Source organism: Anabas testudineus, chromosome 24 (assembly GCF_900324465.2).
Source record: "Anabas testudineus chromosome 24, fAnaTes1.2, whole genome shotgun sequence".
Lineage (NCBI taxonomy): Eukaryota > Metazoa > Chordata > Actinopteri > Anabantiformes > Anabantidae > Anabas > Anabas testudineus.
Genome location: NC_046632.1, coordinates 1409365 through 1436543, shown reverse-complemented (window position 1 = coordinate 1436543; position 27179 = coordinate 1409365). Strand labels below are relative to the sequence as shown.

Here is a 27179-nt window from a genome sequence, read left to right as displayed (position 1 = left end):
GAAATAACACATATTTTAAAATAAATATAAAACATATATATATACCAAACCATGATTCCTACCACGTCACATTATTTATATGTTTTCAGCATTTGCTTAGAAAATCTGTGTAATACATATTAGAGGGCAGTGTTTCTATGTTTATCTGAAGTAGCACTCCAACAATTTCACAAAACAGTAAAAAGCACTGAACCTTTACATAGATAATAAACATAGACAATAAACAAGTCTTGTAAAATGCATATTTCTTTATTATTTATGGGTAACAGTACAAAAAGTAGTTTTGAAACATGATTGTGTACAAAAATTGTGCCAGCAAGGCTATAAAGAAGAGTGTTGGAACATGTGACGCATGTGTTTACTGTATGTCAGCAGGGGGTTTCACTGAAGTCTTAACTGAAGCCTAAACTGCTGATTCAAACAATCCTCTGATGTAATACAGAGCATATCATTTGTATTTTCCATGTATGAATTTAAACAATTTGGTCATTTTCTTGATGTGAGACATTTTCATATAAAAAAAATTAAAAAGAGAACACTTCTCTTATTGGTTATGTTAAACAAAAACAAACTTTCTTTATTGTGTCTGGTTAGTGATGTATTTGCGGTGGTGATGGTGTCGACACAAGCGTTATGCTGCCGGGCAGTTCCCGACGCTGACCGCTCCACTGACCAGAGCAGCTTTGCCGAGGCTCACGCTGCTCTTATTGATGGTCAGGTTCCTCATGCAGCCCACGTATGTCTTCGTGGTGGTGATGCTCTCTGGGAGGAAAAGATCTGGAAAGGAGGAGGAGTGCGATTAGAGAAGTTTGACATTTGGAACAAAGGAGAAAATCAGTATAGGTGATGATCCTGGCGCACCTGGAGCTCCACCGATGAACACTGGCATTTTAGCACTTGTGGAGCTGGGATTTAGGGATCCCACCACATGGCTGACCTCAGAGTCCACATCCAGCTGGACAACGTTAGCATCTCGGATCACTGAGATCAAGCAGGAAAGAATACATCAGTTTAGCTAAAACATCATCAACTTAGTCCTTAATGTTATTGTAAAAACTAGATGTGTTTATACTGAGAAAAAAGTGTAAACATTAAAGGGCGATTTCACAGATTTTCAACTTGCTTCCTGTGGTTCATTTTGGGGAGTACATGCACATGAATACTTATGCCCCTCTGCCTTCCCTATATTAAATTTCAGTTTAAATTACATCATCAGTTTCTCTACAATTGTAGTCCTGGTCAAACTTCACTTTTGCAGTTTAGTAAAATGACCTAAGGGCAGGATAGTACATCAAACTTAAAACTAAAGGTATCTGTACCTTTGTGGTTGTGATTAGAATAGCTTTGGGGACTAATCAGTAAATTCTCACCTGTGATATTGTGCCAGTTGCCCCCACACAGACCCTGTCTTGGAGACACCTTTGTGGAGAACTCGTGTTTCCCATCATTTACAAGAACCACCACCTGACAAAACAACATTGTTCTCATGCTTTTGAACAGAAGATGATGGCACTACCTGGAAATAAATGCTGTATCTGCCAGTGACCTACCGCTCCTTGATGAATGTGCACAGTGAAATAGCCCTCTGCTGTGCGCACATGCAGTAGCACCCCAGATGCCACACGGGGGCGCACCTCTATCGATAGTTCAAACCTCTGACCCTGGTCAAACGATTCCTCTGAGGGAAGGAAGCACAGACAGCAAGATAAAGTGAGTTCTGAGTACCTTATCCATTTTGTTCCTCTACCCAGCCACTTTTCTCTGTGGTGCATACATGCATGAAATTACTCTGCTGGTTCAACAGCTGCAGTTCAGTTTCTAAGTTCATTGGGGCCTTCACCTTCCCCTCTCACCATCTCCCCCCTCTCACCATCAGCAGAGACACTGATTCGCCATAACTGCACTGTGGGTATCGTGTTCCCTTGCCTAACGAAACTTTTAAACACATGGGATGGTGGAGGACCAGAGCGGCTTGTAAGCTTTCCAAAAGGAAATCTAATGAGCCGCGTAATATAACACATGCTCAGTTTCCAAACGGTTATGACTGCTGCCAAAATGCATGTGAAGTTCCTTTTTTTTGGACAGAAACCTACACAATATCAATGTTTTCAGATTCATACATCATGTTCAGCTCCCTAGTTATAGTTTAGAACTTGATGAAAAACATGTCTCTGCTCGTTTTCCATTAAGAAGCTACCAGAAACATACCCAGAACGACATATCCTCCTTCCTCTGAGAAGTATGCTCCCGCTTCAGAGTGGCCCTCGAAGCACGGGACCACGCCATAAGTCTCGCTCACAGGGGACAGCCACCGTCCATCAAGCTGAAGGTTCTTCAAACAGCCGTTGAAGCTGTGTGCAGAGTTTCTCTGAAGGGACACGCATGGAAACACATATCAAAAGTTTAGATAAACACGCTTGGACGTTTTGTAAAAATCATGGTGACAAGGTACAGGATTACAGCTCGACTGTGGAACACACACTTACTTGGTTCAGTACACATTTACTGCTACAGCTTTACTAAGTCTGGTGTGGACAGAAGCTAATGCTGATTAATGTTATTTATGTAATGTTAATATAAGCAAACTTGATGCACAGGACTGTATGACTGACTTTATGACTAGTTTATTTTACTATTCTATTTTGATTTCATGCCTTTAGTATTGAAAGTAACACGTTTTCCTGTTTTCCCTCAGCTGTTCACCAGTTGGGGACATTCTCTGGACTGCAGACAGGCTAGTCTTAAGCACCTGCATTCCTTTACTACTGAGCCGTGCTATTGTAATACATGCAGAATGTGGACTGTCTTTGTCTTCCTGAAATGAGCAAGATCTTAACTGAAAATGATGTTGCTCCAAAACCTGCAAATAATTAGCATTAAGTTACCCATGCCGTGCACTGATACACTTACGCATTACAGATGTTGTGTGCTGACATGTGGATGGTCCCTGAGTGGGGTTTGAAGAGTTCCCCAAACCCATACTGTGATTTCCACTACAGAATAATGTATTTTTAATCCAGATGAAGATCACAGCCAATCAGCATTGGGTTTGGCCTTTGGCCACTGCTTAGACTTTAATACGATAAGATAAGAGAAGGTAAGATACGATATGATAAGATAAGACTTCTCTGGTTCATCAGGATGTTGTGTAGGGGATGATCAGTGTGTTGTAGAATATTCTCAATTTTTTTCTGAGTGCATTTCTCAACCACAGCCTCCAGCCAGTCCAACCTCATTCCAGTCACTGAACAAACGTTTTGCACCAGTTTTCCCAGCTGCCTTACATCATTCTGTTTTATGCTGCCTCCCCAGCAAACTGCAGCATAGAACAGCACACTTACTACTGTAGTTTCCTAAAACATTTGTAGCATCTTCCTGCAGAAGTCTAATAATAACTTAAGCCGCCTTAAGAGGACAAGACTTCTCTGCCCTTTTTTATAATTCACATATGTGTGAAGTGACCAACTTGTTGTCCAGGTGAACACCTAGATAGTTATAGACTGGCACCATTTCAATGTCTGCACCACTCATGCTGACTGGATGAGGAGGGGGGTGCTTTAATGACATTTCTCAATTTGAACTTACAAATCGTGTATTTGTACCATTTTCAATCAAATGCAGGTTTTAAATAGTTAACAATTTGCTAATCATTCCATACAGTTGGTCACTGTCATCACCCTTCTTCTGTCTTAATTTGAAAATTTCCGGTCTGGTCTCTGTTCCATTTCCCCAGATTTACCTATAATCAAACCTAATAGTTTTACCATGACTCTGACTCTAGCCCTACTATATGACTGTTTGTCTGGCTCTGGATTTCTGCTCTGTTTGATTTCTCCCCTCTCAATTTGTGGACCTCTCGATCTGTCTGTGGTTTATCTGCTCCCCCGGTGATTGTCTGCTCATAATACGTATGTTGTTTACTAAGCGTAAAAGTCTAGGATTGAATATTTACAGTACTATATGTTATAAGATATTATAAGATGATAAAGTATAATTCTTGTATAATTCTGGGGGGAAATTGTGGTTTCCTGCTGTCTGTGGGAACACGTTAACTTTAACCCATACCTGAATATTTTTCTGAGCTCTCCCTGCAGGGACTCCTCCGATGTAGAGGGGACTGCTGATGTGCCAGGAAACATTGATTCCATGAGCTCTGTCTTCCAGCACTGTGTGCCCATCCAATATTAACCGGCCCATACTCCCATCACGGATAAAAACAACCTTTAGCAGGAGACGAGAGGAGGTCGTCACAGTGCAAAATAACACCTAACTAAACATGCATACACACATACAGAATGTATACGTGCAGGAATGCACGTGATGTACTTACATTGTGCCATGCATTGTCATTGTATTTCTTCTCACTCTTGATTCTGACTCTTTGTTCTGCTACATTAAAGGTGTATACCAGCTTCCCTTGGGCCAGGAAGAGAGCCATGAAGTTGTCTTCTTGGGCATCAGATACATAAAAGATAAGACCAAAGGATGAATGGGTCTTCAGGGACAAGGAGAAGTGGGACCTGGAAGGTGGAAGGTGGAAGGTACACTTAGTCATGTGTGCAGACACAAAGAAACCTTTTAAAGAGTTGGTGTGCAGAATAATATTTTGAACTAGAGTTTCGTATGTAGTATCCAGTTCTTTCAGACATACCTCTCAGAAAAGGAGTCTGGGAGATCTTTGTAGTGTTGCCTACTGTTGGTGATGCCACCATAGCGGAAGGCTTGGTGAGTTGCTCTAGGACTGGGGGATTGGTAGCAGGGCTCAGTGTTTGGCAATGATGGCCCCTGGTCATCATTCAGTTCCATCAGGCCTAGAGGAAGGCCGGACTGATCCCTGGTAGCCTTTGAAAGTGTTTAAAGAATGTCAACCACATGAAAAGGGATACATCCCCCAAAGAGCCAGTGTTCACTAAGGGGAATTCTTTCACTCACTTTTACCTTTTGTGACTCATGTCTGGCGATTGAGGAGTTATCCTGTTGCCTTGACAGCAGAACAGCAGGAGGTCGCTGAAGTGGACAGTCCTGCAGAGAGGCCTGGACCTTCTCTGTGTACCGCTGAAAGTCCTCAGGCTCAATGTCCCGGTCTTGTCTAGAGAAACACAGATAGAAAGGGGTGACAGCAAGTGCCAACAAGCTCCCAACACACTATCATGTCTGCAACAAAACAATCCCTGCCTTTAACTAGTCAGCTCGCAGCTCATTTGTGATTCTTCGGAAGAGAAGGAGCTGTAGTGATCAGTAGAGTTCAGTATTAATTTACCTGTTGATGTAGGCGTTGCTGATGCAGCCTGTGTAGTTTTTGAAGCTGCTGCTCGGAGACCCTCCATAGTAAAACGTCTTTACAGCAGAACCTGATGGGGGTTTTGTGGCTGACGATGGACGTTTCTTTTCCACTTTGTCTTTGTCATCCACCAACAGAGAATACCTGAAGTCGACAGGTCAAAAGTGTTCTGAATATAGTTAACATACCACACCTCCTACTCAGGGGCGTGGTCAGTGGTGTCATTGGCCACTCCTAGAATCCAATTAACCATCATTGCCAGTAAGAAGGCGGTAGAAATCTCAGCACAAAGAGTACTGATCAAATTTAAGTCTGTAGTAAACAATAACTACAAAATTACAATATATATATTTATTGTGTAAATTGAAGGTTGTCAGGGTTTCCAGCTCCACTTCCTGTATGTCCATGTTTGACTTAACTACCCTCTCTTTGTCTATGCCTCTCTCACTCTGACCTGATTACCTGATTTGACTCACCTGCTCTCTGCCCTTTATGACCAGGTCTGCAGTCAAACACATTGTCACTTACACCTTTTGGATTTTTGACCAGACCAGTTTTCGCTTCCTGCTCCTCTTGACCTCACCATCTGCCTCAGTAAACAGTTTTTAATCAAAGCTGTGAAGTTAAAAACTTACTTCTGATTGTTCACCGAGGCCACTAGGAAGTGTGTCCTTCCGTCACTGTATTGTTTCTTGTGTGATTTGACTTTTGTGCCTCTGCAGTTCAGCACCACTACTCCATTTTCCAGGGAGATACTGAACTCATCAGACTAAAGTAGGAGAAAATCAAAATATTAGTATTAATCAGAAGCACAATAATATGTTAAGCCACCACAACCATTACTGAAAACTTTAATGACATGGACTTATGTGTACCCCTTCATTGTGGTAGAATAGAAGTCCACTGGGCTGTAGTGTTCTAAAGTTGAGGCCTCCTTCAAAGTTGTCGAAGGGAGAAATCTTTGCTGTGGATCCCAGGTATCCCTTTCCAGTGAAATAGGCTTTACGGGACATCTGTCATAATAAAAAAGTCCCTTTAATCACCTTTTTCCTTTTACTGCTTGCAGATGTGACTGAGTTTATACTGTACAGTGTTGATCCCTGAAGGACCGGAAAGAGAACATACAAAGGATTCCTCAGGGCAACCACTGCTGATGCCAATGGTTCCAGGCTCCTCCAGCAGGTTGAAGTCTTTTTTCTGGAACTGGAATCCTTTCACGCAGCCTTTCAAGCCAACCACAGCAGCCAGCTCTGGCCTGTAGTGATACATGTACAATATGGTAAATGGTCAATTAAACACACATTGGAAACTCTAGCTGACTACAGTGCACTCCAAAGAGTCACATTTGTGGTCTGTATGGTTACTACAAAGAAATTACTTAAACCTGTGACATTTTATCAGCCATACAAGACAACACATATTATAATACTCATTCCCAATAACACATTCCCAAACTGTTCTATCGTCTGTCCCTAACCAGTTAATGCAGCTTCAAAAGTGGAACCTTTAACTGAACCTGTAACCTGAGCAATTTATCAAGCAAAGTCAGATGTCAGTCAGAATGTGGAGTTTATGGTAAGATGACTGTTCAGGTTGACTTTTCACATATTAGTTTGCTGCTATATGTAACTCACCTGGATTTGAGGATGCGCGATGGAGCGCCTCCTATGTAGATATCTGAGAATGGCAATGTTGTTTTCGGATTCTCCATAGATTTAACATGGCTCTTGTCCACCAGTAAGATTACCTTCTTTGACTGATGATAGATGACTGACACCTGTGCAAATGGACCACTGACAGTTACAGCAACATATATCTCACTCACAAGTCCAAGTTGTTCCTGCTTAGCCAACTAACTTAACAAGAGTGAGTGTACCTCATGGTATCGTGCGTCATTTATTTGCAGCTTCGGGAGGTTATTCTCCAAAAGTTTGGGCCCGTCGCTGAAGCCAAAGTCGTACATTAGGCGCAGAAAGCCATTCTTCAATTCTAAAAGGAAGAAATTATCCTGCGAACAAGAAAAATAAAATGAAATACAAGTGTTAATCAGAAAACATAAGAGTGCAGATGCTTCTACACGCAAATGTTATGTCTTGACATTCTGAAATAAATGTGCAATCGCTCAGCTTTGACTGGCTACCCAACTACTCTGGAGATGGTTAGACAAGAATAAAAATATATTTCAACATGTGAGACGAAATCTTGAAGGAAGATTATGAAGTTGTCAGACTTACCCCACTGACCATGAGGAAAAGGACACCGTCATTTGCTACCGTTCGTACTGCAATATCAAATCTTGTGACCACACCAAATTTGCCCCTCCTTTCAATATTACTGATGAGAGCATAGCCCGTTCCGTCAAACAGGTAGCTGGCAATGCGGCTCTGTGAGAATGCCAGCTTGTACCTGACAGAAGGAGAAATGCAATGGAATAGGTTAAACAGCAGGTTGTGTGACACATGCTGGGTGTACTGCATGAGCATTACAGTTCAGATGCATGGAATATGCCTTGACTATCAAATGGAATAAACTAACTAGATTAACAAAAACATTTAAGAGTCTCAAGATGTAATGTAATCAATGGTGAATTAGCAGCAAGACCACTTGCTACACTGGATTCGGTATTAATGGTTCTTTTTGCAGCATATGTCAAACTCTAGATTTAGTTTATACTGTGGGCGAGTTAATGTGTACCTGGGGCATGGTAATGATGTAGTCACATCCATTTTGTGAGTCTTCTTGAAGTTGTACAGACTGATGACTTCATTGTTCAGCGAGGCCAACTCGATGCAGCCCACAAAAGGAGCGAGACTCAGCGGAGGAGGAAGCTAATCAAACAGTACCATTTTATTACTTACTCAGTAAACAAACATGATGCATTTGTTAGTATTTAGGGTCTTTGTAAAACTCATTACCTTAACATCCGGTGGGACGCCACCAACAAAGAACACTAAATTGTTGGGGTCAATGTCAAACAGTGAGTCAGTGCCTGGAGCCTCGCCTTTCTGAATGAACTTCTGCTCGTCTGTGGCGGTTTGACTAGGGATGGTCAAGAAGACTTTTCCATGTCTGCCCAGCCTGTAACAAAAATTATTTTATCATCTCTACCCCATTTGGGCCTCATTTTTGTCCTTACACATTTCATACAGCTACTAGTTGCCAGAAATTTCACAAGGCACCTTTAAGTTGCTAAAAGCTAATGTGGAAGAGGTACAGAGAGACACAAAATCAAATTACAAATGCTTTTTACTTATGGTGATCATATTTATACCTAAAAATCCTAAAAGTTATTCATCCTTCTGAAGAAATTGTGTGATTATTTGTTTGTCATGGAGCTTGTTTTCTACAATAACCTAAGAGCTAGTGGAAAAATCCCATTGGCTTTTTGTCAAGGTAATCGTGGTGATGTTACCTTCCAGACTAACATACCAAAAATGTTATTCTTAAAGCACTCTATTGTTAAAAAAAAACTGGTGAATGTGACAAGTTCTATTAAATTACTTTTATGCCTGCCTGAAATGTTCTGTTTCTATTGGTGGTTCACCAATAGAACCCGAGTAAGCACTGGGGTGCATGTATGCACCCCAGTGCTTACACTTGAAGCTCATAAACAGATATTACCTCTCCACTCTGATGTAGTTGAAGACTGCAGGCCATTGGCTGACAGGCTTTGAGGCGACCGGGATCTCAACGTATTCACCCCCAAGGTTGTACACATAGACCAGGTTGTCATTCTTAATAGCCAGACCGATGTAGTCTTTCTTACCCTGAGGGCATAACCAGCACAAATCAGAGTCATGCATCACAGTGAGTTCACGCTCTGCTCCCAAGCCCCAAGTTTCCCAGAGGGAATTATCATTTAACCAGGAATAGAAGTAGTTTCAAAAATAAAAACCTTCTTCACTTGGGACTGCCAATAGTGCTCATGTTGAGGCTAGTGTTCCTTGAAATGAAAGTGGAATGTCATTAAAGAGAACAGAGAGGCCTCAGAATGGGTAGTTCCTATGTAAATCAACACACTTTCACTATTGTCACAGCTGTCTTTTGGAGACCTATGAATATCCTTGAAAGTGCACAGTTGGCTAATCGTTCACTTTCAAGGGCATTTATGGGAACAATCTTTTCTGCTCCCATGATCTCAACAAACTATCCATGTCCACAAGCTGCCCCCAGCCTTTTATCTTTGTCCTTGGCCTCTGAGTACATGTTTGTGAAGTGTTAGTGGCACATCTGGGTCGCATACCCACCTGACCTGAGCTGAATGTACATGTTCCCCACATGTGTTTACCTAATGTAATGGCTCCCATCTGTCTCCATTTAGCATTCTTCCTGGTAAGCATTTATTTTTATGTTAACTAACGACACCATATGGCATCCATTCTGTTTTCCCAGCATTCCTTACACTTCTGTCTCCCAGGTACAAGATGAAACGGTCCTCTATGGGGTCCTCGTCAGGGTCTACTCTCATGAACAAGCTGATAGATGTAACTGTCTTCAGTTCTTCCAGGTTACTGCGAGGATGGACCTCCACTGAGGACTGGCCATTGAACTTCATGGACACTTGGACCTGGTACAGAAAACAAAGCAGAATGGCTGATAGCTTATAGAAATCTTAAAATTAGGAGTAAGTTTGTAATATTAGAAATGAAAATTTTGAATGCTAATGCAGAACTGCAATCTAACACTACTTTTGTGTTTAACACCCACTCACATCTCATTTCTTAATACTATATTTGTAAAAGGTAACAATAACAACGCCATAGTTTACCCAAAACAACAAGTTGCTAGAGTTATAAATACAGAAAATGTAAATTGATATATTTATATGCACTTAAATCTACTACACTGTAAGTGTGCTGAAAGTTATTAACCCACTTTCTTAGCCACACTCCTGGCCTGGGCTATGAGCTCTCTGATCCTCATGATGTTGGCGGTCACGTTGTTGACAGGTTTCTTCTCCTCGACCACTTTCAGCTTGCCCAGCAGCTCAGGGACGAGTTTATTCAGATCTCCCACTGCAAAACAGGTTCAATGAAACAAACAAACAAACAAACAAACAACTGTGATGCGTTTGCACAGTATACAGTCCTATCAACAGTGGATAAACTAGTTCAATACCTGCGTCCCCTGCAGAGACAACAGCCTTTTCATAAGCATCTGTTGAGTATTCATTGTTTCTCATGTTGTTCACCCACTTCTCAACCTTGCTGCTTATTGGAGTGATAGTTTGAAGGACCTCTGCTGAACGGTTGAGAGTCCCCTCAGCCACCTGCAGAGTGAACTCCAGACGCTGTGGTGTTCTGTCTGGACGTGGATGCAAAGAATGAACACTTATAGAGTATATTAAGGTGAAGAGTATAAATTAATACATTACAAGAACAGTCTAACATTTCAAAAACCGAAGAACTTCACAACCTATGTCCAGCCAGCAGATTGCCGTGTTTGTGGACATAAAATGATATTTGCTCTTGTAAAATAAACCAAATATCTTCTTACCTGCGTGAATTCCACTAATATCCTGTGCTAGTTCTGCAAGTTTGTTGGTGTGTTTATTCATGGTTTCTTTGGTTTCGTTTATGTATGTCAGTTTGTCGACCACATCAACTTCAACCTCTGTAACAGAATAATCCCTTCAATGTCACAGAGACATTATACAGATATAGATATATGCACATTAACAATTGATATTTCAGTGTCTGCTTTTTGAAACCCCATACCAATTTTTTCTGAGTGTAATGAAACAGACTCCTTGAAAACATTTTTACTCTGCGTTACCAAGTGATGGAGCTGCATGTTTATCCCAGTGATAGCCTAAAAGACACAAAGTGAAAATTAGAATGCTATAAGAAGAATTAAAAATTAAATTAAAGTGTCTTTATGCTGAATACTGTCATTCTGTAACATACATCTTCAGCTCTTTCGGCTAAGTTGAGGGTGGTGAGAGAGGTGATGTTGGCATCATTGATGTATTTGACTATGTTGTTGTAGACGTTGGCAGCACTTATCGCTCTCTGCACAAAACCATTGGCATCGCTCTCTTTCAGATCCCTGGAGGAGACAAAATGGTTTTTACTGTTGATTCTGAGTTTTTCTATAATTTACATGAGAGGACCAAATACTCCTAATGCTTATGAAAATCATACACAAATGTTTTCGCAAAGATTTTAGCATCTTTCAGATAATTGTTTTTGTTATGGAATATAGAAATTTCTACTTCCTTAATACAATTGTAGACCAATATCCAATATGCCATTGACTGGAACATGCCATTGCTATTAAAGAAACAGCACTAGACTGGGATAAATCGTATCTACTAGATAGATTTCAGTTTCATTGTGTTGATTATGAGTCTTTCATGCACACAAAAGTTAGTTATGGAGTTCCACAGGGTTCTGTGATTGGACTCTCTCCATTCAAATGTCACCATTGTATGTCATTATCTTTGTGTCCTCTCTCTCCTGTAATTGTGCTTCCCAGAGTGTATTACTGGTAATATTTTAAAGTTACATCTTTTAAAATTATTTTTATTTTTAATAAATACCGACAATAAATGTCGGTATTTTATATTAGCATGTATTATGTATGTACTCTCCATAGCCTAATATCTTATTCCTCTTAGAGCTCCATTGTTGGTAAAAAAACATTAGATTTTCAGAAGTGAGTTTATTGTTGTTGTAGTTTATTTTGAATCATTCTCACATTCATTGTCCTTCTGATAGAAATATTTACTTGAGCACCAATCAAATGTCCTCTGTTTAAAATAGTTTCCTACAAATGGACCACATTTCTTTAGTAGCAACCAATGGTTATAGTGCTCAGAACCACAGGGAGGGCAGAGAATTATTATGACTTTCTAATGCACTGCTGGTTTGCTTGTTTTATTAGTTTTATTATGTGTATTAAATCAGTTTAAATCACAAGTGTGTCTCACTCCTCCAGACTGTTGGCCTGTCCCTCCAGCTCCTCAGCATGCTCAGCTGCCCTCTGAACCAGATCTCTATCAGCCAGTGACAGACGCTCCATCTTCTCCGTCAGCTTTTGGCTGGCGCCATCGATTGCTGCGTGATACTCAGTCACATTCTTTACAGACAGACGCACATATACAGACACACAGCACATAGATGCATACATGGGATTTACAGTTTACATTGCTCTTAATGGATGAAATTGATTTTTTATCTTGTGTGTAGTCCAAGACCAAAGTATGAGAAAACACACGCATGGATATATGTCCAAGTTAATATTATTATTTCTGGATGATTGTAATTCCCCACAGGGTAACTCAATAGAGAGCTTCTTGTCTAAACTGGGGATGCCGTTTGAGAACATCCCTCAATCCCCAAAGTGCCTCTAAATCAAATTGGCCAGCTATAGAGTGTGCCACTGTCTGGACATCAGGAACCCATTTCATGAATACATTCACTGCAAGCCCTGAGATAGTGCAACCCCATATCACAGTCCATTAGATTATGACACACACCCCCTCATTCAGCTGGCCATAAAAGAAAACTAGAGGATCATTAGACATGAGGGACCTAGAGGTTTTAGACTCTTACACTTGACCTCAGCTTATAAAGGTGTATGCTGTCAATCAGAGCTTCTCACAATCATGTAGAACTCACCTGCACCATGGCGTTGACCTCAGCTATAGTCCTCTCTGTGTCAGAGATGAAGCCACCGGCTGTTTCCAGGGTGTCATTGACAGCAGTGTTGTCCTCTGTCAGCCTCTGCTGCTTAGCCTAGAGGCACAGGGAAATAAACATAGCACATATGATCAGCCTTAAGTAAAGTTTCAGAACTTATTCCAGGATTTTCATTTTTTTCTTTAATTAGATAGGAGTAAAGAGTTAAGATAATGTAATTATGAAACTAGAAGCAGGATCATTACATCGAAACACAGGTTTTACGGTTCAGATTAGCTTAACATTTTCAAAACTTATAAAAGGCAACTGAACGTAGGTTTTGAAACATAATACTTTACAGTTTTACAGTGCTGACATGACATCATTTGATTTCCAGAGTGCACACTGTGGCGGGTGTTGACCCGTGTTATGGTAGGAAGAGCCCCAGATTAGGAGCGGCTCTGTGTTTGGTTAGTACACTATTCATGCATTGACTTACAGCAGATACTGTGGTCATGGAGATTCCCACACCTGATAACATGAACACACACACACACACACACACACACACAGACTCACAGACTCACACACACATTGCAGCAGTTGTTCTGCTGGTCAGTAGACCCATAATGGCCATGACAATGAGCACTAGATTACAACTTGCTAGATCCTAATTCCAACCACATTCAATTTTACACAGAAGATAGGATAGAAACATTCATACAGTATTTTTGTTGATGTTCGGACCCATTTATAACAAATCGTGTATTTCCATTATTGTCAACATTCTCTAAAGCAAATAATTGGACTTTTATATGTGTTTTTTACTGGGTGGGCAGCCGATGATTTCAAATTGCAGGATGAACATGAACTATCAGAGGTTTGAAACTTTCTGGTCTGGCAAGATTTCTCTCTTACACACATTACAGCCAACAGCTACAGACATTTACTGGATAGACATTATTATTTAACGAGCCAGTCTGGCAGAAATAGACCTGATAAGTGTAATAAATAAAGTCATGAATTAGTGGCAGTTGGAATAAGATGACCAGTGACCTTTATTAATTTCTCTTCAAACCTCTGCTGTTTTACTGTAAATAAACGTGTGGTGGTGGAATTTCTATTATCTATCTATGATACCTGCTACTTGTTTTTGTTGTCTTTTGTTGCCTGCTGTTCTTTTCTCTCCCCTCTTTCCACCCCAACTGGTCGAGGCAGATGGCAGCCTGCCCTGAGCCTGGTTTTGCTGGTGGTTTCTTCCTCTATTATCTTCAATGTCGCCTAGTGCTTGTTCAAGTGGGGTTGTTGGGTTTTCTATATAATCCTTTATCATTATACTTTGTAAGGTCTTACACTTACATTACAGTGAAGGTACCTTGGCACTATACAAATAAAATTGAATTGAATGCAGTTGATACTGCATCAAATATAGTGGTGTTTCATCTTCCTCTACAAGTGTGGGGGGAAGATGAATCTCCTCTCTTTGCGTATCTTGTGGGTTCTATCATGGGAAAATAAGGTCATGTTTCTGTGAATAGACTCTGGATATTACCATGAAAACTTTAGCATTGCAGCATTGCCGCTGTCCACAATAGTTTACTTATTTTGTGTCTCTTTTCTCACCATGAGTAACAGACTATAACCAGACATCTCACACTGCATTTGGCAAATGCAGTAAAGACTATTGGGATGCACTTCTTGTATCTTTTATGACCAAATATCTTGGTGTGAGTGAGTATAACTCAATTTTGTTTGGAACACAGACTTTCCCATAGCAGGAAGAAAAGTTTATGATCTTTTTAACAATGAAATGACAAACACTGAATAAGATGTGAGTGCTGAGGAGAGATGCAGGAAGGGGAGGGAGGGATGCAGGGAGAGCCCAAAGGGACTCATAGGAAATAACCTCATTCCTCTGGACTTTGATGATGCTCGCTCTGTTCTTGTCCTCTGTCTCCTGGACCGTGCTGGCTGCTTTCTGGAGGAGTCCCTGAGTGCTTGTAAGCTTGGTGGAGAAACGGGACAGAATCTCCCTGACAGGAGGGAGGCGATTGTCTGTGATCACCAACTTCTTTTCCAACTGACGGATACGCCTTAGCACTGGAAACACAATCAGAAATCCAAGCCATTACTATCATCATTAGTGTCACTTTTGAGTGAAGCAGCACTTGCTACTGTAGACACTAAGGCCCCAAAGTCTATCTCTGTTTCAATGCTGAGGAGTGAATATTAAAACTGGTTTCTGACTGATCCCCTGCAGATACTACAATTTCCATCTATGTATAAGTGTATCAACATTTACTTGTATATCTAAATTGTGTTTTAAGTAACAAAGTAACTCCCTTTCCTTTTTCCTGTAAGTGACCTACACTGACATAACATCACAGTTTTCTCTACAAATGAAATAAAATCAAATGTATTTATATAGCACATTAAAAACAACATCCTGTTGCAGTACTTCACATAAAAATAATGATATTCTCCACTTTTTTTCTTATATAGGTAAATAGCAGGCAAATGTACTGTATGCCTTCACACCAAACTATGCTACTGTAGTGATGCTGGCACTGTAGATAACATTGCTAGTTGGTTAGTTAGGGTTACCAATTTGAGCTGAAGTCTATTTGATTTCATTCACTGTAATTCAAATGTCACATTTCCATATTAAATTGCTATAGTAGTAAGGATAACAAAAGGTAATCATTGTGTGCATTTTTCTGTTTGTGTTTCTACTTGTGTATGTTGAATATGCACTACATGTGCTTACAGTCATGGGCCTCAGTGGACTCGTCAGTGGCGACAGGCTCTCGTGGGGACAGGTCCAGTTTCCTCATCCAGGTTAGCATTTTCAGGCCCATCTCAGTGTTCTCCCGGACCTCCTCTGGGTCCACATCCTGGTGAACACTGTACACCTCCCAATCATGGATCATCTCTGCACGTGCAGAAACACATTCATTAACACACAGGGACAGAGGCATCATTGCACCCTTTATACTGCAAGACTTAGGGACATCCATAGTATGTGACCATTATGTACCTTCGATGCGAATGTTGAGCTCAGTGATATTTTTGTTGAGCTGCTCAGCCATGGTAATTGTTTCCAAGGTGTCATTATCCAGCCTGTTTCCCAGAGTCTTTACTACAGTCTCCTAAAAACCACCACACAAATGAACAAATAATTACTGTTAGCATCCATCAGTGGCTTTTAAAGATCAAACTGCATATACTAAGTTTCTTGTAGAGAGAGAGATTCTGTAGCTGTGTTATAACATAAAATCTTTGCAGTATAAATAATGCTGCACAGAATTTAAATGTACTGGAAATTTTAGGTTTAAATTTTTTGATTTTCTAGGTAAAAAACCTCCAGGGACTTATAAATAGTTAATGTGCATTAAATGATAGATGATAACTTTGCTTACCGATTCTCCAAACTGCTCAATGTCTAAAACCACAGAGTCTGTGGCCTCCTTCAGTTCTCCAGTCTGAGCTTTTATTGCAGATGATCTGTTTCTCCATCCCTGAAACTCACCCTGGAAATGAAGCAGTTCATTTATTAGCATTATAATGAGATATCAAACTTCAAACATCAACATCCTGTTTAGAAAAAGTGACTAGAGTGATACCAAAACTGTAAAGTTGCTGGTCCAAAACAAGAAGCCATAAGAAGCTAAAAGAGCTGAGGGGACTTTTAGGGCTTGGAGACAAATCAGACTAATAAGAAAACCTCTCAATATTACACATATGATTTAGAGTGCATTTAAATGTACTGATTGAGCTCATTATTTATTTCATGCATATTAAGTTTGTGCATTATGTGCAGGTACCCGCAGTCGATGAGCAGTGTAGTTGTAGTATTTAAGCCTGTCATTAGCAGCAGCCCCAGTGGAGACGTTTAACACTGCAACTTTCAGCTGGTCCAATGTCTTGTTGGACAGCCGGAGGTCCCCAATCAGATGCCAAATACACTCATCACAACCTAAAACCAAAAGAGAAATGTGATTCCATGCAATGTCAAGTAAACGGAAAGAACAAAAACATCTTTTGTTCTTCAGACTCAAGCTGTGCTCTTGAGTCTCTGCTATGGTTGCTAACTCCACTTACTGATGCTGCACAGGTTGTCTGTTGCAGCCTCTGCCAGGCACTCTCCTGTGTGCATATCACAGTGGCCACTCTCACAATTGCACTCTGTGAAACAGAAGAAAAGATGCACATTATCGTGCAGCAGAAGATTCTAAATATTAGTTCAAATGACTGATCAGCTGGAAACATGTTAGTGCAGTTTCAAATATAAATAAACAGATTTAGGCCTGCACATCTGGCCTGTGGCCTCTCCTGTGTGGGACTGATGGTTTTAGCAGCTGTGTGCATCTATACATTTGGTTTGCATTGGAATTTCATCACAAAGAACCTCCAGCCTCAGGGTAATAGCCCTCAGCAGAATAGTCTCTGACATCATGCACACTACTGTGTTTGTGGGCGTGAGAACAGTGTACTGAGAGTACTCAGTGCAGCCTCTTCCTCTGGGAAAGCATTATCTCTATTGAATATTTCAGCAAATGGTGTGGGGGTGTTTTGTTTCTGTTCGTATGACAGACAGATGACTTACTCTGGCAGCCGGAAGGGCTGTAGTCCCAGTAGCCCGGGAGACAGCGCTCACAGTAACGACCTCCAGCACCCGGGCGGCATGGACAGCTGTGGGTGAGAGGATGGCAGGTGGAGCGAGTGGAAGCTGGCTCACATTCACACCTCCGACAGCCCTGACAGCTGGAGAAACCTGAGTAGCCTGCCTAGATTACATGAATGAAAAACACTATTACATCCCAGTATCTGGCTGTTCATTCTGAATAATGTACAATGTTCTATTATGCATTGTATATATGAAGACAATTCCTTGTGATTGCTTAATGTTTTATACTTGTGTTTCATGCATCAACTACTTTCTGCTCTCTGGTGACATGTTGTCAGTTCTTGCATGTCAGCTGACACTGTTTAAGTGCATACAGTACAACTACCTGATGTGCTTCTGCTTCAACTGAATTTTCATTTGCTTACTTTTAACTGTCCTCGACTATTGTAGATGAAATACCTTGGACTCACCTCACACTGGTCACAGAGTCGTCCAGTGACGCCTGGCTTACAGTGACACACTCCTGTCCTCTCGTCGCATGAAGAAGTGCCACATTTATTGCACTCGCACTCTTTGATAGACACGGGACATGAGCATTGATGAGAACAGTAGAGGTCAAACAATGTCACATGTACAGTGGCAGAGTTATTTTGGACAGCTTGTACAACCTTGACAGGCATATGGTAATCCTTGATGCTGAACTGTGACTTGTCTTGTTTTTCCACTCAGTTAATTTGTGATTACATACAGACCAAAACCATGAAGAATGATATGGTATTTTGTAATGTATTTGATATTGTAGGTATTATAAACAATAAAAGATAATAAAATAATTTAAAATTGCTGTCACTGGCAAAAACTAGTAGTTCATGCAGTGGCAAGGAAAGATATGTAGAACTTTTTGGAATTTCATAGTTTTCTGCATGAATTTTTCGTAAAATGTGATCTGATCGTCATCCAAGTCAAGAGCATTAGAAAATATAATGTGTCTAAAATAATAATATTAATAACATCTTTCATGTCTTTATTGAGAACAACCATAAAAACCTCAGAGTACGAAGTATGTGAGTCAGCTGTTAGCATACCTGGAAGAAAATTATTTTAAGGATGTAGAATAAAGCTACTTGGACTGACAAGGCAAGGAAGCTGCTGCTTATTAAAAAGAACATAGCTGCATGCCTGAAGTTTGCCTAGGAGCACATTGACATCCCACAAAAGTATTGACAAAATGTTTTGTGGACTGACGAAACTAAGATAGAACACACAGCACTACATCTGATTTAAAAAAGGCATCAGCATATCATCATGAAAACATCATCCCAATCGTAAAGTATGGTGGAGGAAACATCATGATTTGGTCCTGCTGTGATGCATCAGGGCCTGGCCAGCTTGCAGTGATTAGGGGGAGATGAACCAGTTATTAATTCCACACATACTTCACATACTTTTTCCAATATCACTATGAGGTTTTTATGGTTGTTCTCAATAACAACATGAAAGATCTGATTCTATTTTAGGCAAAACCATACTTGTTCTTGCTAATGTATTTCAAAGATGACTGGGCAACAACAATCTTCTCCAACTTTCAAGTTTCAAGTTAAGTTAAGTGCCCCCACCTTTGCAGTTCTTGGCGCTGATGGCGTCACCATAGAAACCTGGGGCACACCTCTCACAGTTGGCACCAGCGGTGTTTCCCCAGCAGTGCTGGCAGTAGCCCGTCACATTGTGGCACTCGTTGAAGATCAGGTTGGGGTCAGAGTTACCGTTACAGTCGCATCTCTTACAGGAGTCACCAATCGCCATTGGGTTGCCATAGTAGCCTGGAGCACACCTGGGTGGGAAAACTATGAATGACTGACAATACCACTGCCAGTAAATAGCCATGGATAGTGTGTTTGATCTTCAGTGCTTGACAGGGGCTGTTTAGAGAAGAACTTTAATTAACTTTCTTGCTTGTCTATTCTGTTTTGCCCATATACAGACAATGGGCCACTTGTCTGTTCAATTGCTTGCAGTGTGATCCTTATTACATGGAGTCTGACCTGTGCAGGATTTACAGGCTGGCATTTTTAAAACTACAAACATGATACACTGTAAAAATCATTTTACATTTAGGGTTTAACAGAAGCCAGTTCATTATGTTAGCTGCAGTACAATTGTTGTCTTACTTACTTACATTTTTCTTCAAATTAACTGAAGAAGTTGAGAAGAGAGTGTGTAGGTTAAAAAAACAAAGAGCATATAACACAACAACAAGGTAAATTTAAAAGTGCAGTTTTATTACCGTGTCATATTCAATATAAACGATTGAAATGTTTTGCTATCTTAAAAATAAGTTTTCTTCAAAACTTCAAAATTGGAGTTAGCATCAAGACTCTAATGCAGTCAGTTGCCTTTAAATTTGAGGTTTTCTCTACTTTTTCTTTTTTTTTTACAGTGTATCATGTCATGCAAATGTGTCCAGTTACTGTGTAAACTCCAGAGACAGAGGGAGCTGCAACCAAAGAAAACAAGCAAATGAAGAAAGTTCCTCTTACTTTGTTCCATATGAAACATAGAGTATGCCAATAAAAACAAAAAAAAAGTAAAAGTTCTGGGTTAAAAGGTTGTCAAAAAACTCCCTTGCTAGTGCTTACCCTCTCTATTTATGCAATATAGTTAAGCATTAATAAATAAATTAATAAATGCTCATGGCCTTGTCATCACTGACCTCTCACAGAGATGTCCAGCGTAGCCCTGTTGGCACTTGCACCGCAGGTTGGCACCCCCTTTGTGACAATGCACTGCAAAGCTGCTCAGACACACAGGGGGAAGTATTCCAGAGATTACACGGTGCTTGCCAACACGCAGCTTTGAGGCTGCAGAAACAAGAACAGACTCACTTACTTATTGGAGGGAACTGAGAGGGGGCAGGGGCAGGGTTGGCAGGTGTGTCCATCCGGGCTGGGGGTCAGCGTGTAGCCATCTTCACACATTTCACAGAAATCACCTGCACTGTGGTCCCTGCAGTTCTAGGGGGGGAAGCATTAACAATGAAACATTGTCATGAAAAGGAATAAGTCGTTTAATAACTTCAATGCACAAAAATCAGCATATTACACTTACTATACAAATGCCAGTGATGTCTTCACAGTAGTCAGCATGGCCTTTGCAGTTACATGGTAAGCATATGTTTTGCTCACTGAGAAACAATCCTTTATCACACACCTGGGGTGGAAACAGAAAGAAACAAGCTTAAAAAAGAGAAAGTGGAAGTGTCCAAACAATTAAGTCGATACACTTGCAGACATTTATTTGATTTGAAGTTGAAATTTATCTCATGGGAAATTTTCCACGTTACAAATGATTCATCCTCTGATAAGACAGAATAAAAGTAGTCCAAAGGTCACTATAATGATCCCCATGAGATCATAACACAGCATATTTCATTTCAATATAGCAAAAAGCTGTAAACACTGAAAGCTAAACCAAGCTGAAGAACTTTGAAGTCAGGCATCTACTAACTAATTGAGTCCATGTTTTTTTAAACATATTAAGTCCACTGTTGGACAAAGGTTATGTAAAGTCAAGTTGATTTGTGTTTGTAAAGAAAAAAACTGCATGGGAGAAGTCTGACTGGACAGTAAGAGTTACAACCTTTCTTCTGGAACCAGACCATGTTGCAGTGATGACACAGAGTTTGAGTTTAAACAGATTAAATAAGATACAGCAGCTAAAGATGTGACCATTAAAAGCATTGATAACCTTTTTTGTGCATTAAGCTTGCTATGTACAACTTAAGCAACCATGAAGCTCCAAACCAATCCACTGTGCTCCACCCAGCCTCCATCTCCCGCTACACTCCACCATGCTCTGCACTTCAGATATTCAGTCACGATCAAATTACAATAAATAATTACAATGAAAAATTCCTGTGAGTCCAACGTCACATCAGGCATTGACAACACGTCTTCACATTAAGATACTATATGGAACCACCATGTCATGTCATTAACATTGTGTTTCATTGTGTTGTAACATTTTCCTCTCTGTCTCCCTCTCTCTGTAGTCCTCTGCAGGTATCCTCGGCCTTGGAGCTGTATATTTTGCAGTTTACGGCGGCCCACCCTGAGCCTGGTTCTGCTGGAGGTTTCCTCCATTAGCACTGGATAACACTAGATAAGAAAAAACTCCCTGGAAGAAACCTCCAGCACAACCAGACTCAGGGTGGGTGGTCATCTTCATAGTGTCTCCTACATACCTGTAAATTACAGATAATGTCATGATAATGATATCTCATGTCACTCAGCAGGTTTAATGTTAGAAAGAAGTAAAATAAGAAATCAACACTGTGTCTATCCAGACTCATTGATTCATTGATAAACGTACCGTCGCTGACATACATAACTGGTTAGATACTTTTTGATGTTTAATTCTGACATTGTACTGTACATTTCATTTTACACTAACCTAAATGTTCTTAGCTAAAAAGTTTATTTTTGAAGGTAGCACAAAGAGAAATGTGAGACAATGTCTGAACAGGAATTCCTTCCCATTTGCAGAATGACTTTTTAAAACCTGCTTCCTGTCTGATGTTTGTTGACCGTGGTTTCTCAAGACGGCGTGATGTCAGAGTTCACAGCTGTGTCCCACACACGCACACGCGCACACACACACACACACACACACACACACACACACACACACACACACACACACACACACACACACACACACACACACACACACACACACACGGCACCATTCATTGAAGCATACAGTAGCACTTTGTTTGCACCAGTCCTTCTTGTTCGCTCAGTCAACCAGACTCTGATACTGTGCATCCAGATCAGAAGGAATATGGAACATTCCTCAGAGACAGAGAACTGTATGTCTACTTGTGATTCAAATTTCCTTCTGATTTATTCACAGATGGGTTAGGAGACAAAGACATGCTTTTGTAGTCAGCTAGTAAAACATCCTGTGAACAGCAGCAGCGAGTCTTCCTGCAGACCTTGTTTCCTGTGGTTTTGACCAACCCACAATGCACATACATCATCTTTCATCCACCATTACTACTGTATTTAAACAATCAAAGTGTCAACCCTCAACGTAAAAACATCATGAAAATACTACTAATGATGGAAATGAGATCAGAATAAACGATAACATTGTGGCTCCAAATGGTTGCTGGAGCCATTAGTATTAACAAACCACGGGGTTATGGGAAAACCACAGAGCTCCATTGGGATTTGCTATTTGTAAAATCATTCGAACAAGAGTTGGTAATGGTTCAGCTCAGTTAGCTATGCGACACTGATGATGGGTCAAGCAGCTGCAGAGTGTACACAAAAGGAAGCACTTGAAGGTTAGAGGGAGCTGGAGCAGATGGTGGAGAAGCAGGACATGGACTCTTCAGAATAAAATGACAGGAATGCTTACAGCGAGTACAGTATCCAACCCAGCAGCCTACATGTACCCAGCAACATTTTGTTCGGCATGCTTGGAAGCATTTGATTTCATAATCATTTGCATTAGTTATTCAAGATCCAAACCTACAGGGAATAATTCAGCTTTTAAGGAAATATACTCATGAGACTGAGATCCTGGCTCAGTCAGGCTAAGCTATAAATCCTATACAATACTATTAATCCTAAACTATTATTATTTTTTTTTTTTATTCATTAAGCTGTAGCCTAGCTTAGCATAAAGACTGAAACCAGGACAGGCCTGACTCTACCTAAAGTTTTCAAATACAACTACTAATAACTGTAAAACACCCGTTTTTGTTTATTGTCTTCAAAACTGACAATTTGTCAATGTATGTTGTTAAAAACAGCCGTTAATCCATCACATGCAGCCAGATGGGAAAAGATTCTGCCACACAAAAATGATAAAATATGAACACTGACTTACATTAGTTGAGCATCCAGAAATACTTTCTAATAATTACACTGTGTATGGTATAAAATTGTTTGCTAAGTTACATGCAGTTATAAACAAGTTCTAAAGTTTTTTTTGCTAATCAATAGTGAGTAAATTAATGACAATTGTTTTTATAAAATGTGTATTACTCAAATAAGTAGAAATCAGAACATGACCTACATCATTTGGATTTTACATGAGGCAGCTTTTGAAACTTTGAACCTGCCAGACTTTTCCACATAAATGACACAAGCTGTTATTGGCTTTATTCACTTTAGCTTGATTACCATCACCTTGATTATTTCTTTGTAAATTCATATTTCTAATCTAAATCTTGCTAGCTTTGTTAGTATATATGACTGTTTTTCAAATTTCTCCCATTAATTTACAATAACTTATACTTTTAACTCTGCAGAGCCAGCCAGGCTGCTTATTCTTGTGTCCTGTTTAGAAGTAGGCTTAACACTTAAGATTAAGTCAGTCTTCTGTCCAAAGAAAGGAAGCAAATAAGTGTATTTCTTTAAATGTTGATCTAGATTATTATTCCAAGACTCATTTCTCTTGATAATCATATAATACCGAATCTGGAAGTCTGAGTAAGATTTTCAAACACAGCAGTGACTGATTCATCCTTCTTAACTATAATGTAAATTGAAACTATCAACTACGAGCACACTCAGCAATGTGAACTATTTCTGTGGCCCTCCCACTGTGCCCTTTACAGAGGAGAACAAAAATGTCATTCAGCGGTATAATGACTCTTTCTGTAAAGCTGCCTTTTCCAACCAGTCAGTGTGTTCCACGTGTGTTGACTAAATGCTTCTTTGATAGGGCTCTATCTCTGTGATAAGGAGGAGGAGGCACAAAAACAGGATCTGGCTCTACGATGTGTGATGTCCAAAGTCAACACCCTCTCTGGTCATGTACCATGCCATGCTCTCTCTGGAGTGGGGGGTGGGAAGACTTTATGACATCTAGATCTCAAGAATGCTGTTTTATAAAGATAACTTGTGCTGTGTTATTATTTAAATGGATTAAACGTTGAAACTTGAAGGTTAAATGTCAGTTCTGCTCTGCCTTCTCACTGCGGCTTTTGTCCTTATATTGGCCTTGAAGAGGGGTTCAGACACTGGATTAGCGTTCAGGATGGGAAAGATTCTGGTTTATGAGAATTTCAGTCTAACTAAATTACTGTACACAGACAGTCTGGCTGCAGGGTTAAGGCCTGCTCTCATGGGACCCTCTGCTCAGAAAACTCCAACATTACAAAACAATCAGTCAGACTGAAAGTAATTGCACTGGTTTATCATTCTTTTTTGACCTACAGTGGATTTTCCCAGGATGTTTCGTTGTACAATAACCATGCAGACACTTGCGTTGCATTTTGGTTGGCAGGAATCATGGGTCTTCAGTGAAATTCTTGGTGCCAATGGACACAAATCAACTACACAAGTATCCAAAGTAGTCACAGAATGACAGTCAACGTGTAATAGAACATATCTGTAAAAGGATAAAATTGCAGTTTATCTATGGCCTGGTCTCTTGTTTGATTTATCTGCAACAATAGGCCCTTTTTGGCTTATTAGGACTGAACACAATCTGAGCAAGATGCTGCTGTAATGGAAAACATTTAATGTGGTTCGAGATGATGACGTGATTAATCTTTTTTTGCACATTTTGTCTTTTGTTATAAAAACATTGTGGGATTAGCCTACACTCCCATTCACCAGTACATACTCCACACCCTTATTTCCCACACTACACTTCCTGTACTACACTGATTCAGCCACACTTGTTGGCTCAATCATCCATGCAGTAGGATTGTGTTTTCATTGCTGATGATACACAGCTATACATCCCATCGCCCCATCTTAGGAACATTCTCACCCTGGACATTAGTTGGTTTGAGTCTGTGGAGGTTTTATACACTAATGTTTCCCTCAGACTTATGACTAATAGGCTTATTATTTACTCTATGTGGCAAATGATTATCTAATGAACTTCTTCTTTTTTTTATTCCCCTTTTTGATAGAATAAGGAGGTTTGTTCTGTATGACTTAGTGTTGTTTTATCATTTTATATAATTTACATTTTACAAAGCTATTTGTTAAAGTATTGTTGAGTGTGTTGAGACGCCTGTTGTGAAGATACACTTCAACAAATCTTGACTTGACTTGACACTATAGAAGTAATTCCCTGGGATACTATAAATGATGCAACTCTGTAGAAAGAAGTTACAGCCTTCACCTGCCATTAGCGGTGGAGTTTATTTGAATCATACATATGTCAGAGTTCTCATCAAAATCAGACAGGAAACAGGCCCGGAACTGCTTTTCTGTCAGAAATGCAACAAAATATGACAAACAGTAAGCCTGAGAGGACTGAAAACTGTGTAAAATAAGTGAGGAAGGCAGTCTACAATGCCTTTCCATATGGTAGTACTGCAGGTATCATTAAATATATTTTCCCAAGGGAGCTAAATTCTTGCTGTTGGGGGCCGGACCTTTGTGGACTATACTGGATGAAATGCAAGCACACAGTTACATTTACATTCAGTCATTTGGCAGATGCTTTTATCCAAAGTGACTTACAAGTTTAGTACAAGGTATGCAAAATATCTAAGCCAAGGAGAAGAACCTTTTTTTAAAATTCAAGTGCAGTGAAAGTTGTGAAATAGTTCTTTTTTCAGCAGTTGTGAATTACATTTTTATAAAACTAAAATTGCTTTGATCTATGTCTAAATCTAATACAGCTAGATGAAAACGGAACCCTGAGTGCCAGTCAATAGTGTCTCGTACAGTACTCCCACTGCCTATTGTGTTGCTCAATATTTGGCAGCTGGTTTCCATTAGGGAACTGCCAAGGGAGGCGGGGTAAGAGTGGCCTGACAGTGGTGAAGACAGTAACTCAGAGCCCATCTGAGCTTTAGCCTTGGGGTTCTTTGATGACACAAATACACACATGCATAAACACAAAGCAGGGGCATTTTGAAGTCCGGGCAGAGTCGACTCACAAAGTCACCAGGTGGACAAAAGCTCTCAGAGGGCTCTCCACACATCTAAAACTAGGTATTCTCAAAACATATTATTTTACATGACCATTAAACCCTTTACGTACATGTACAGTAGGTAGAAATAGTCTGAAAACTAACATGCACAGTGTACCAGCCAAAAAGAGATAAAACAAAATCTGTCTTACTGTCAGCATTGACTGTTGCTGTTCCCCAAGTCTGGCAGCAGAAGCTGAATAGTCATTCCCTGAGAGGATGCAGAGAAGGCAGAGGCAGAGCAGAGATTTGGGAGCCATATTTGCACTGTTTGCTCAGTGGAGCACTGATTCCCCCCCTCTCTGTCTCTGTCAGTGTCTTCTGGCAGTGGGAAAGTCTCTGCGCAGCGGCTCTTGCTCGGCTACACACGCTGGCTTTCCTTTTTCTGCTGCCCCGACCTCCAGATGCAGCACTGCGTCTAGTCCCGGGCCGGGCTAAGTCCTGTAAAACAAACTTGTGTGTACTTCCTCCCTTTCTGTCCCTCCCTCCCTGCCTTTATTCCTCTCCCTTAGCTGGCTTGCTTCTTCACTGAGCATGTGTCTAAATCACATGCAGATGGAACGCCTGGAAACTGAGAGTTGGAGAGGGAAAGAGAGGAGAGAATGAAGGAGAGACGGAGAGTCAAATGAGTTGGTGACTCTTGAGCAGGAGGCAGGCTCGAGACGGACAGTTACCCAAACTGCAAATCTCCACGCCCTG

The 27179-nt window shown here is 40.4% G+C and overlaps 1 protein-coding gene across 1 annotated transcript; it reads right to left on the bottom strand.

Moving 5' to 3' along the window:
• Positions 1-230: 230 nt before the first annotated feature.
• lama4 (laminin, alpha 4) lies at positions 231-27179 on the bottom strand. The gene is made up of 40 exons (XM_026341487.2): positions 26633-27179; positions 20636-20737; positions 20417-20541; positions 20241-20321; positions 19147-19361; positions 18001-18101; positions 17510-17690; positions 17005-17088; positions 16728-16879; positions 16323-16433; positions 15941-16052; positions 15671-15835; positions 14810-15003; positions 12904-13020; positions 12213-12361; positions 11188-11329; positions 10999-11092; positions 10778-10894; positions 10400-10585; positions 10157-10296; positions 9684-9848; positions 8903-9048; positions 8197-8359; positions 7976-8109; positions 7516-7687; positions 7158-7289; positions 6916-7058; positions 6407-6536; positions 6157-6294; positions 5917-6050; positions 5261-5425; positions 4939-5089; positions 4652-4842; positions 4331-4520; positions 4066-4221; positions 2209-2368; positions 1551-1678; positions 1371-1464; positions 862-981; positions 231-777 (listed from the first exon to the last, which is right to left on the bottom strand). Exons 1-40 carry the CDS (start codon positions 26738-26740, stop codon positions 632-634), a joined length of 5634 nt encoding a protein of 1877 aa, XP_026197272.1. The 5' UTR covers positions 26741-27179; the 3' UTR covers positions 231-631.

Coding starts and splice junctions, on each gene's coding strand:
- lama4 (XM_026341487.2), bottom strand. CDS start 26,740: ATGGCTCCCAAATCTCTGCTCTGCCTCTGCCTTCTCTGCATCCTCTCA. Junction 6,295..6,406: donor GTTGCCCTGAGGAATCCTTT/GTATGTTCTCTT, acceptor TTATTATGACAG/ATGTCCCGTAAAGCCTATTT. Junction 1,465..1,550: donor TGCACATTCATCAAGGAGCG/GTAGGTCACTGG, acceptor TTGTTTTGTCAG/GTGGTGGTTCTTGTAAATGA.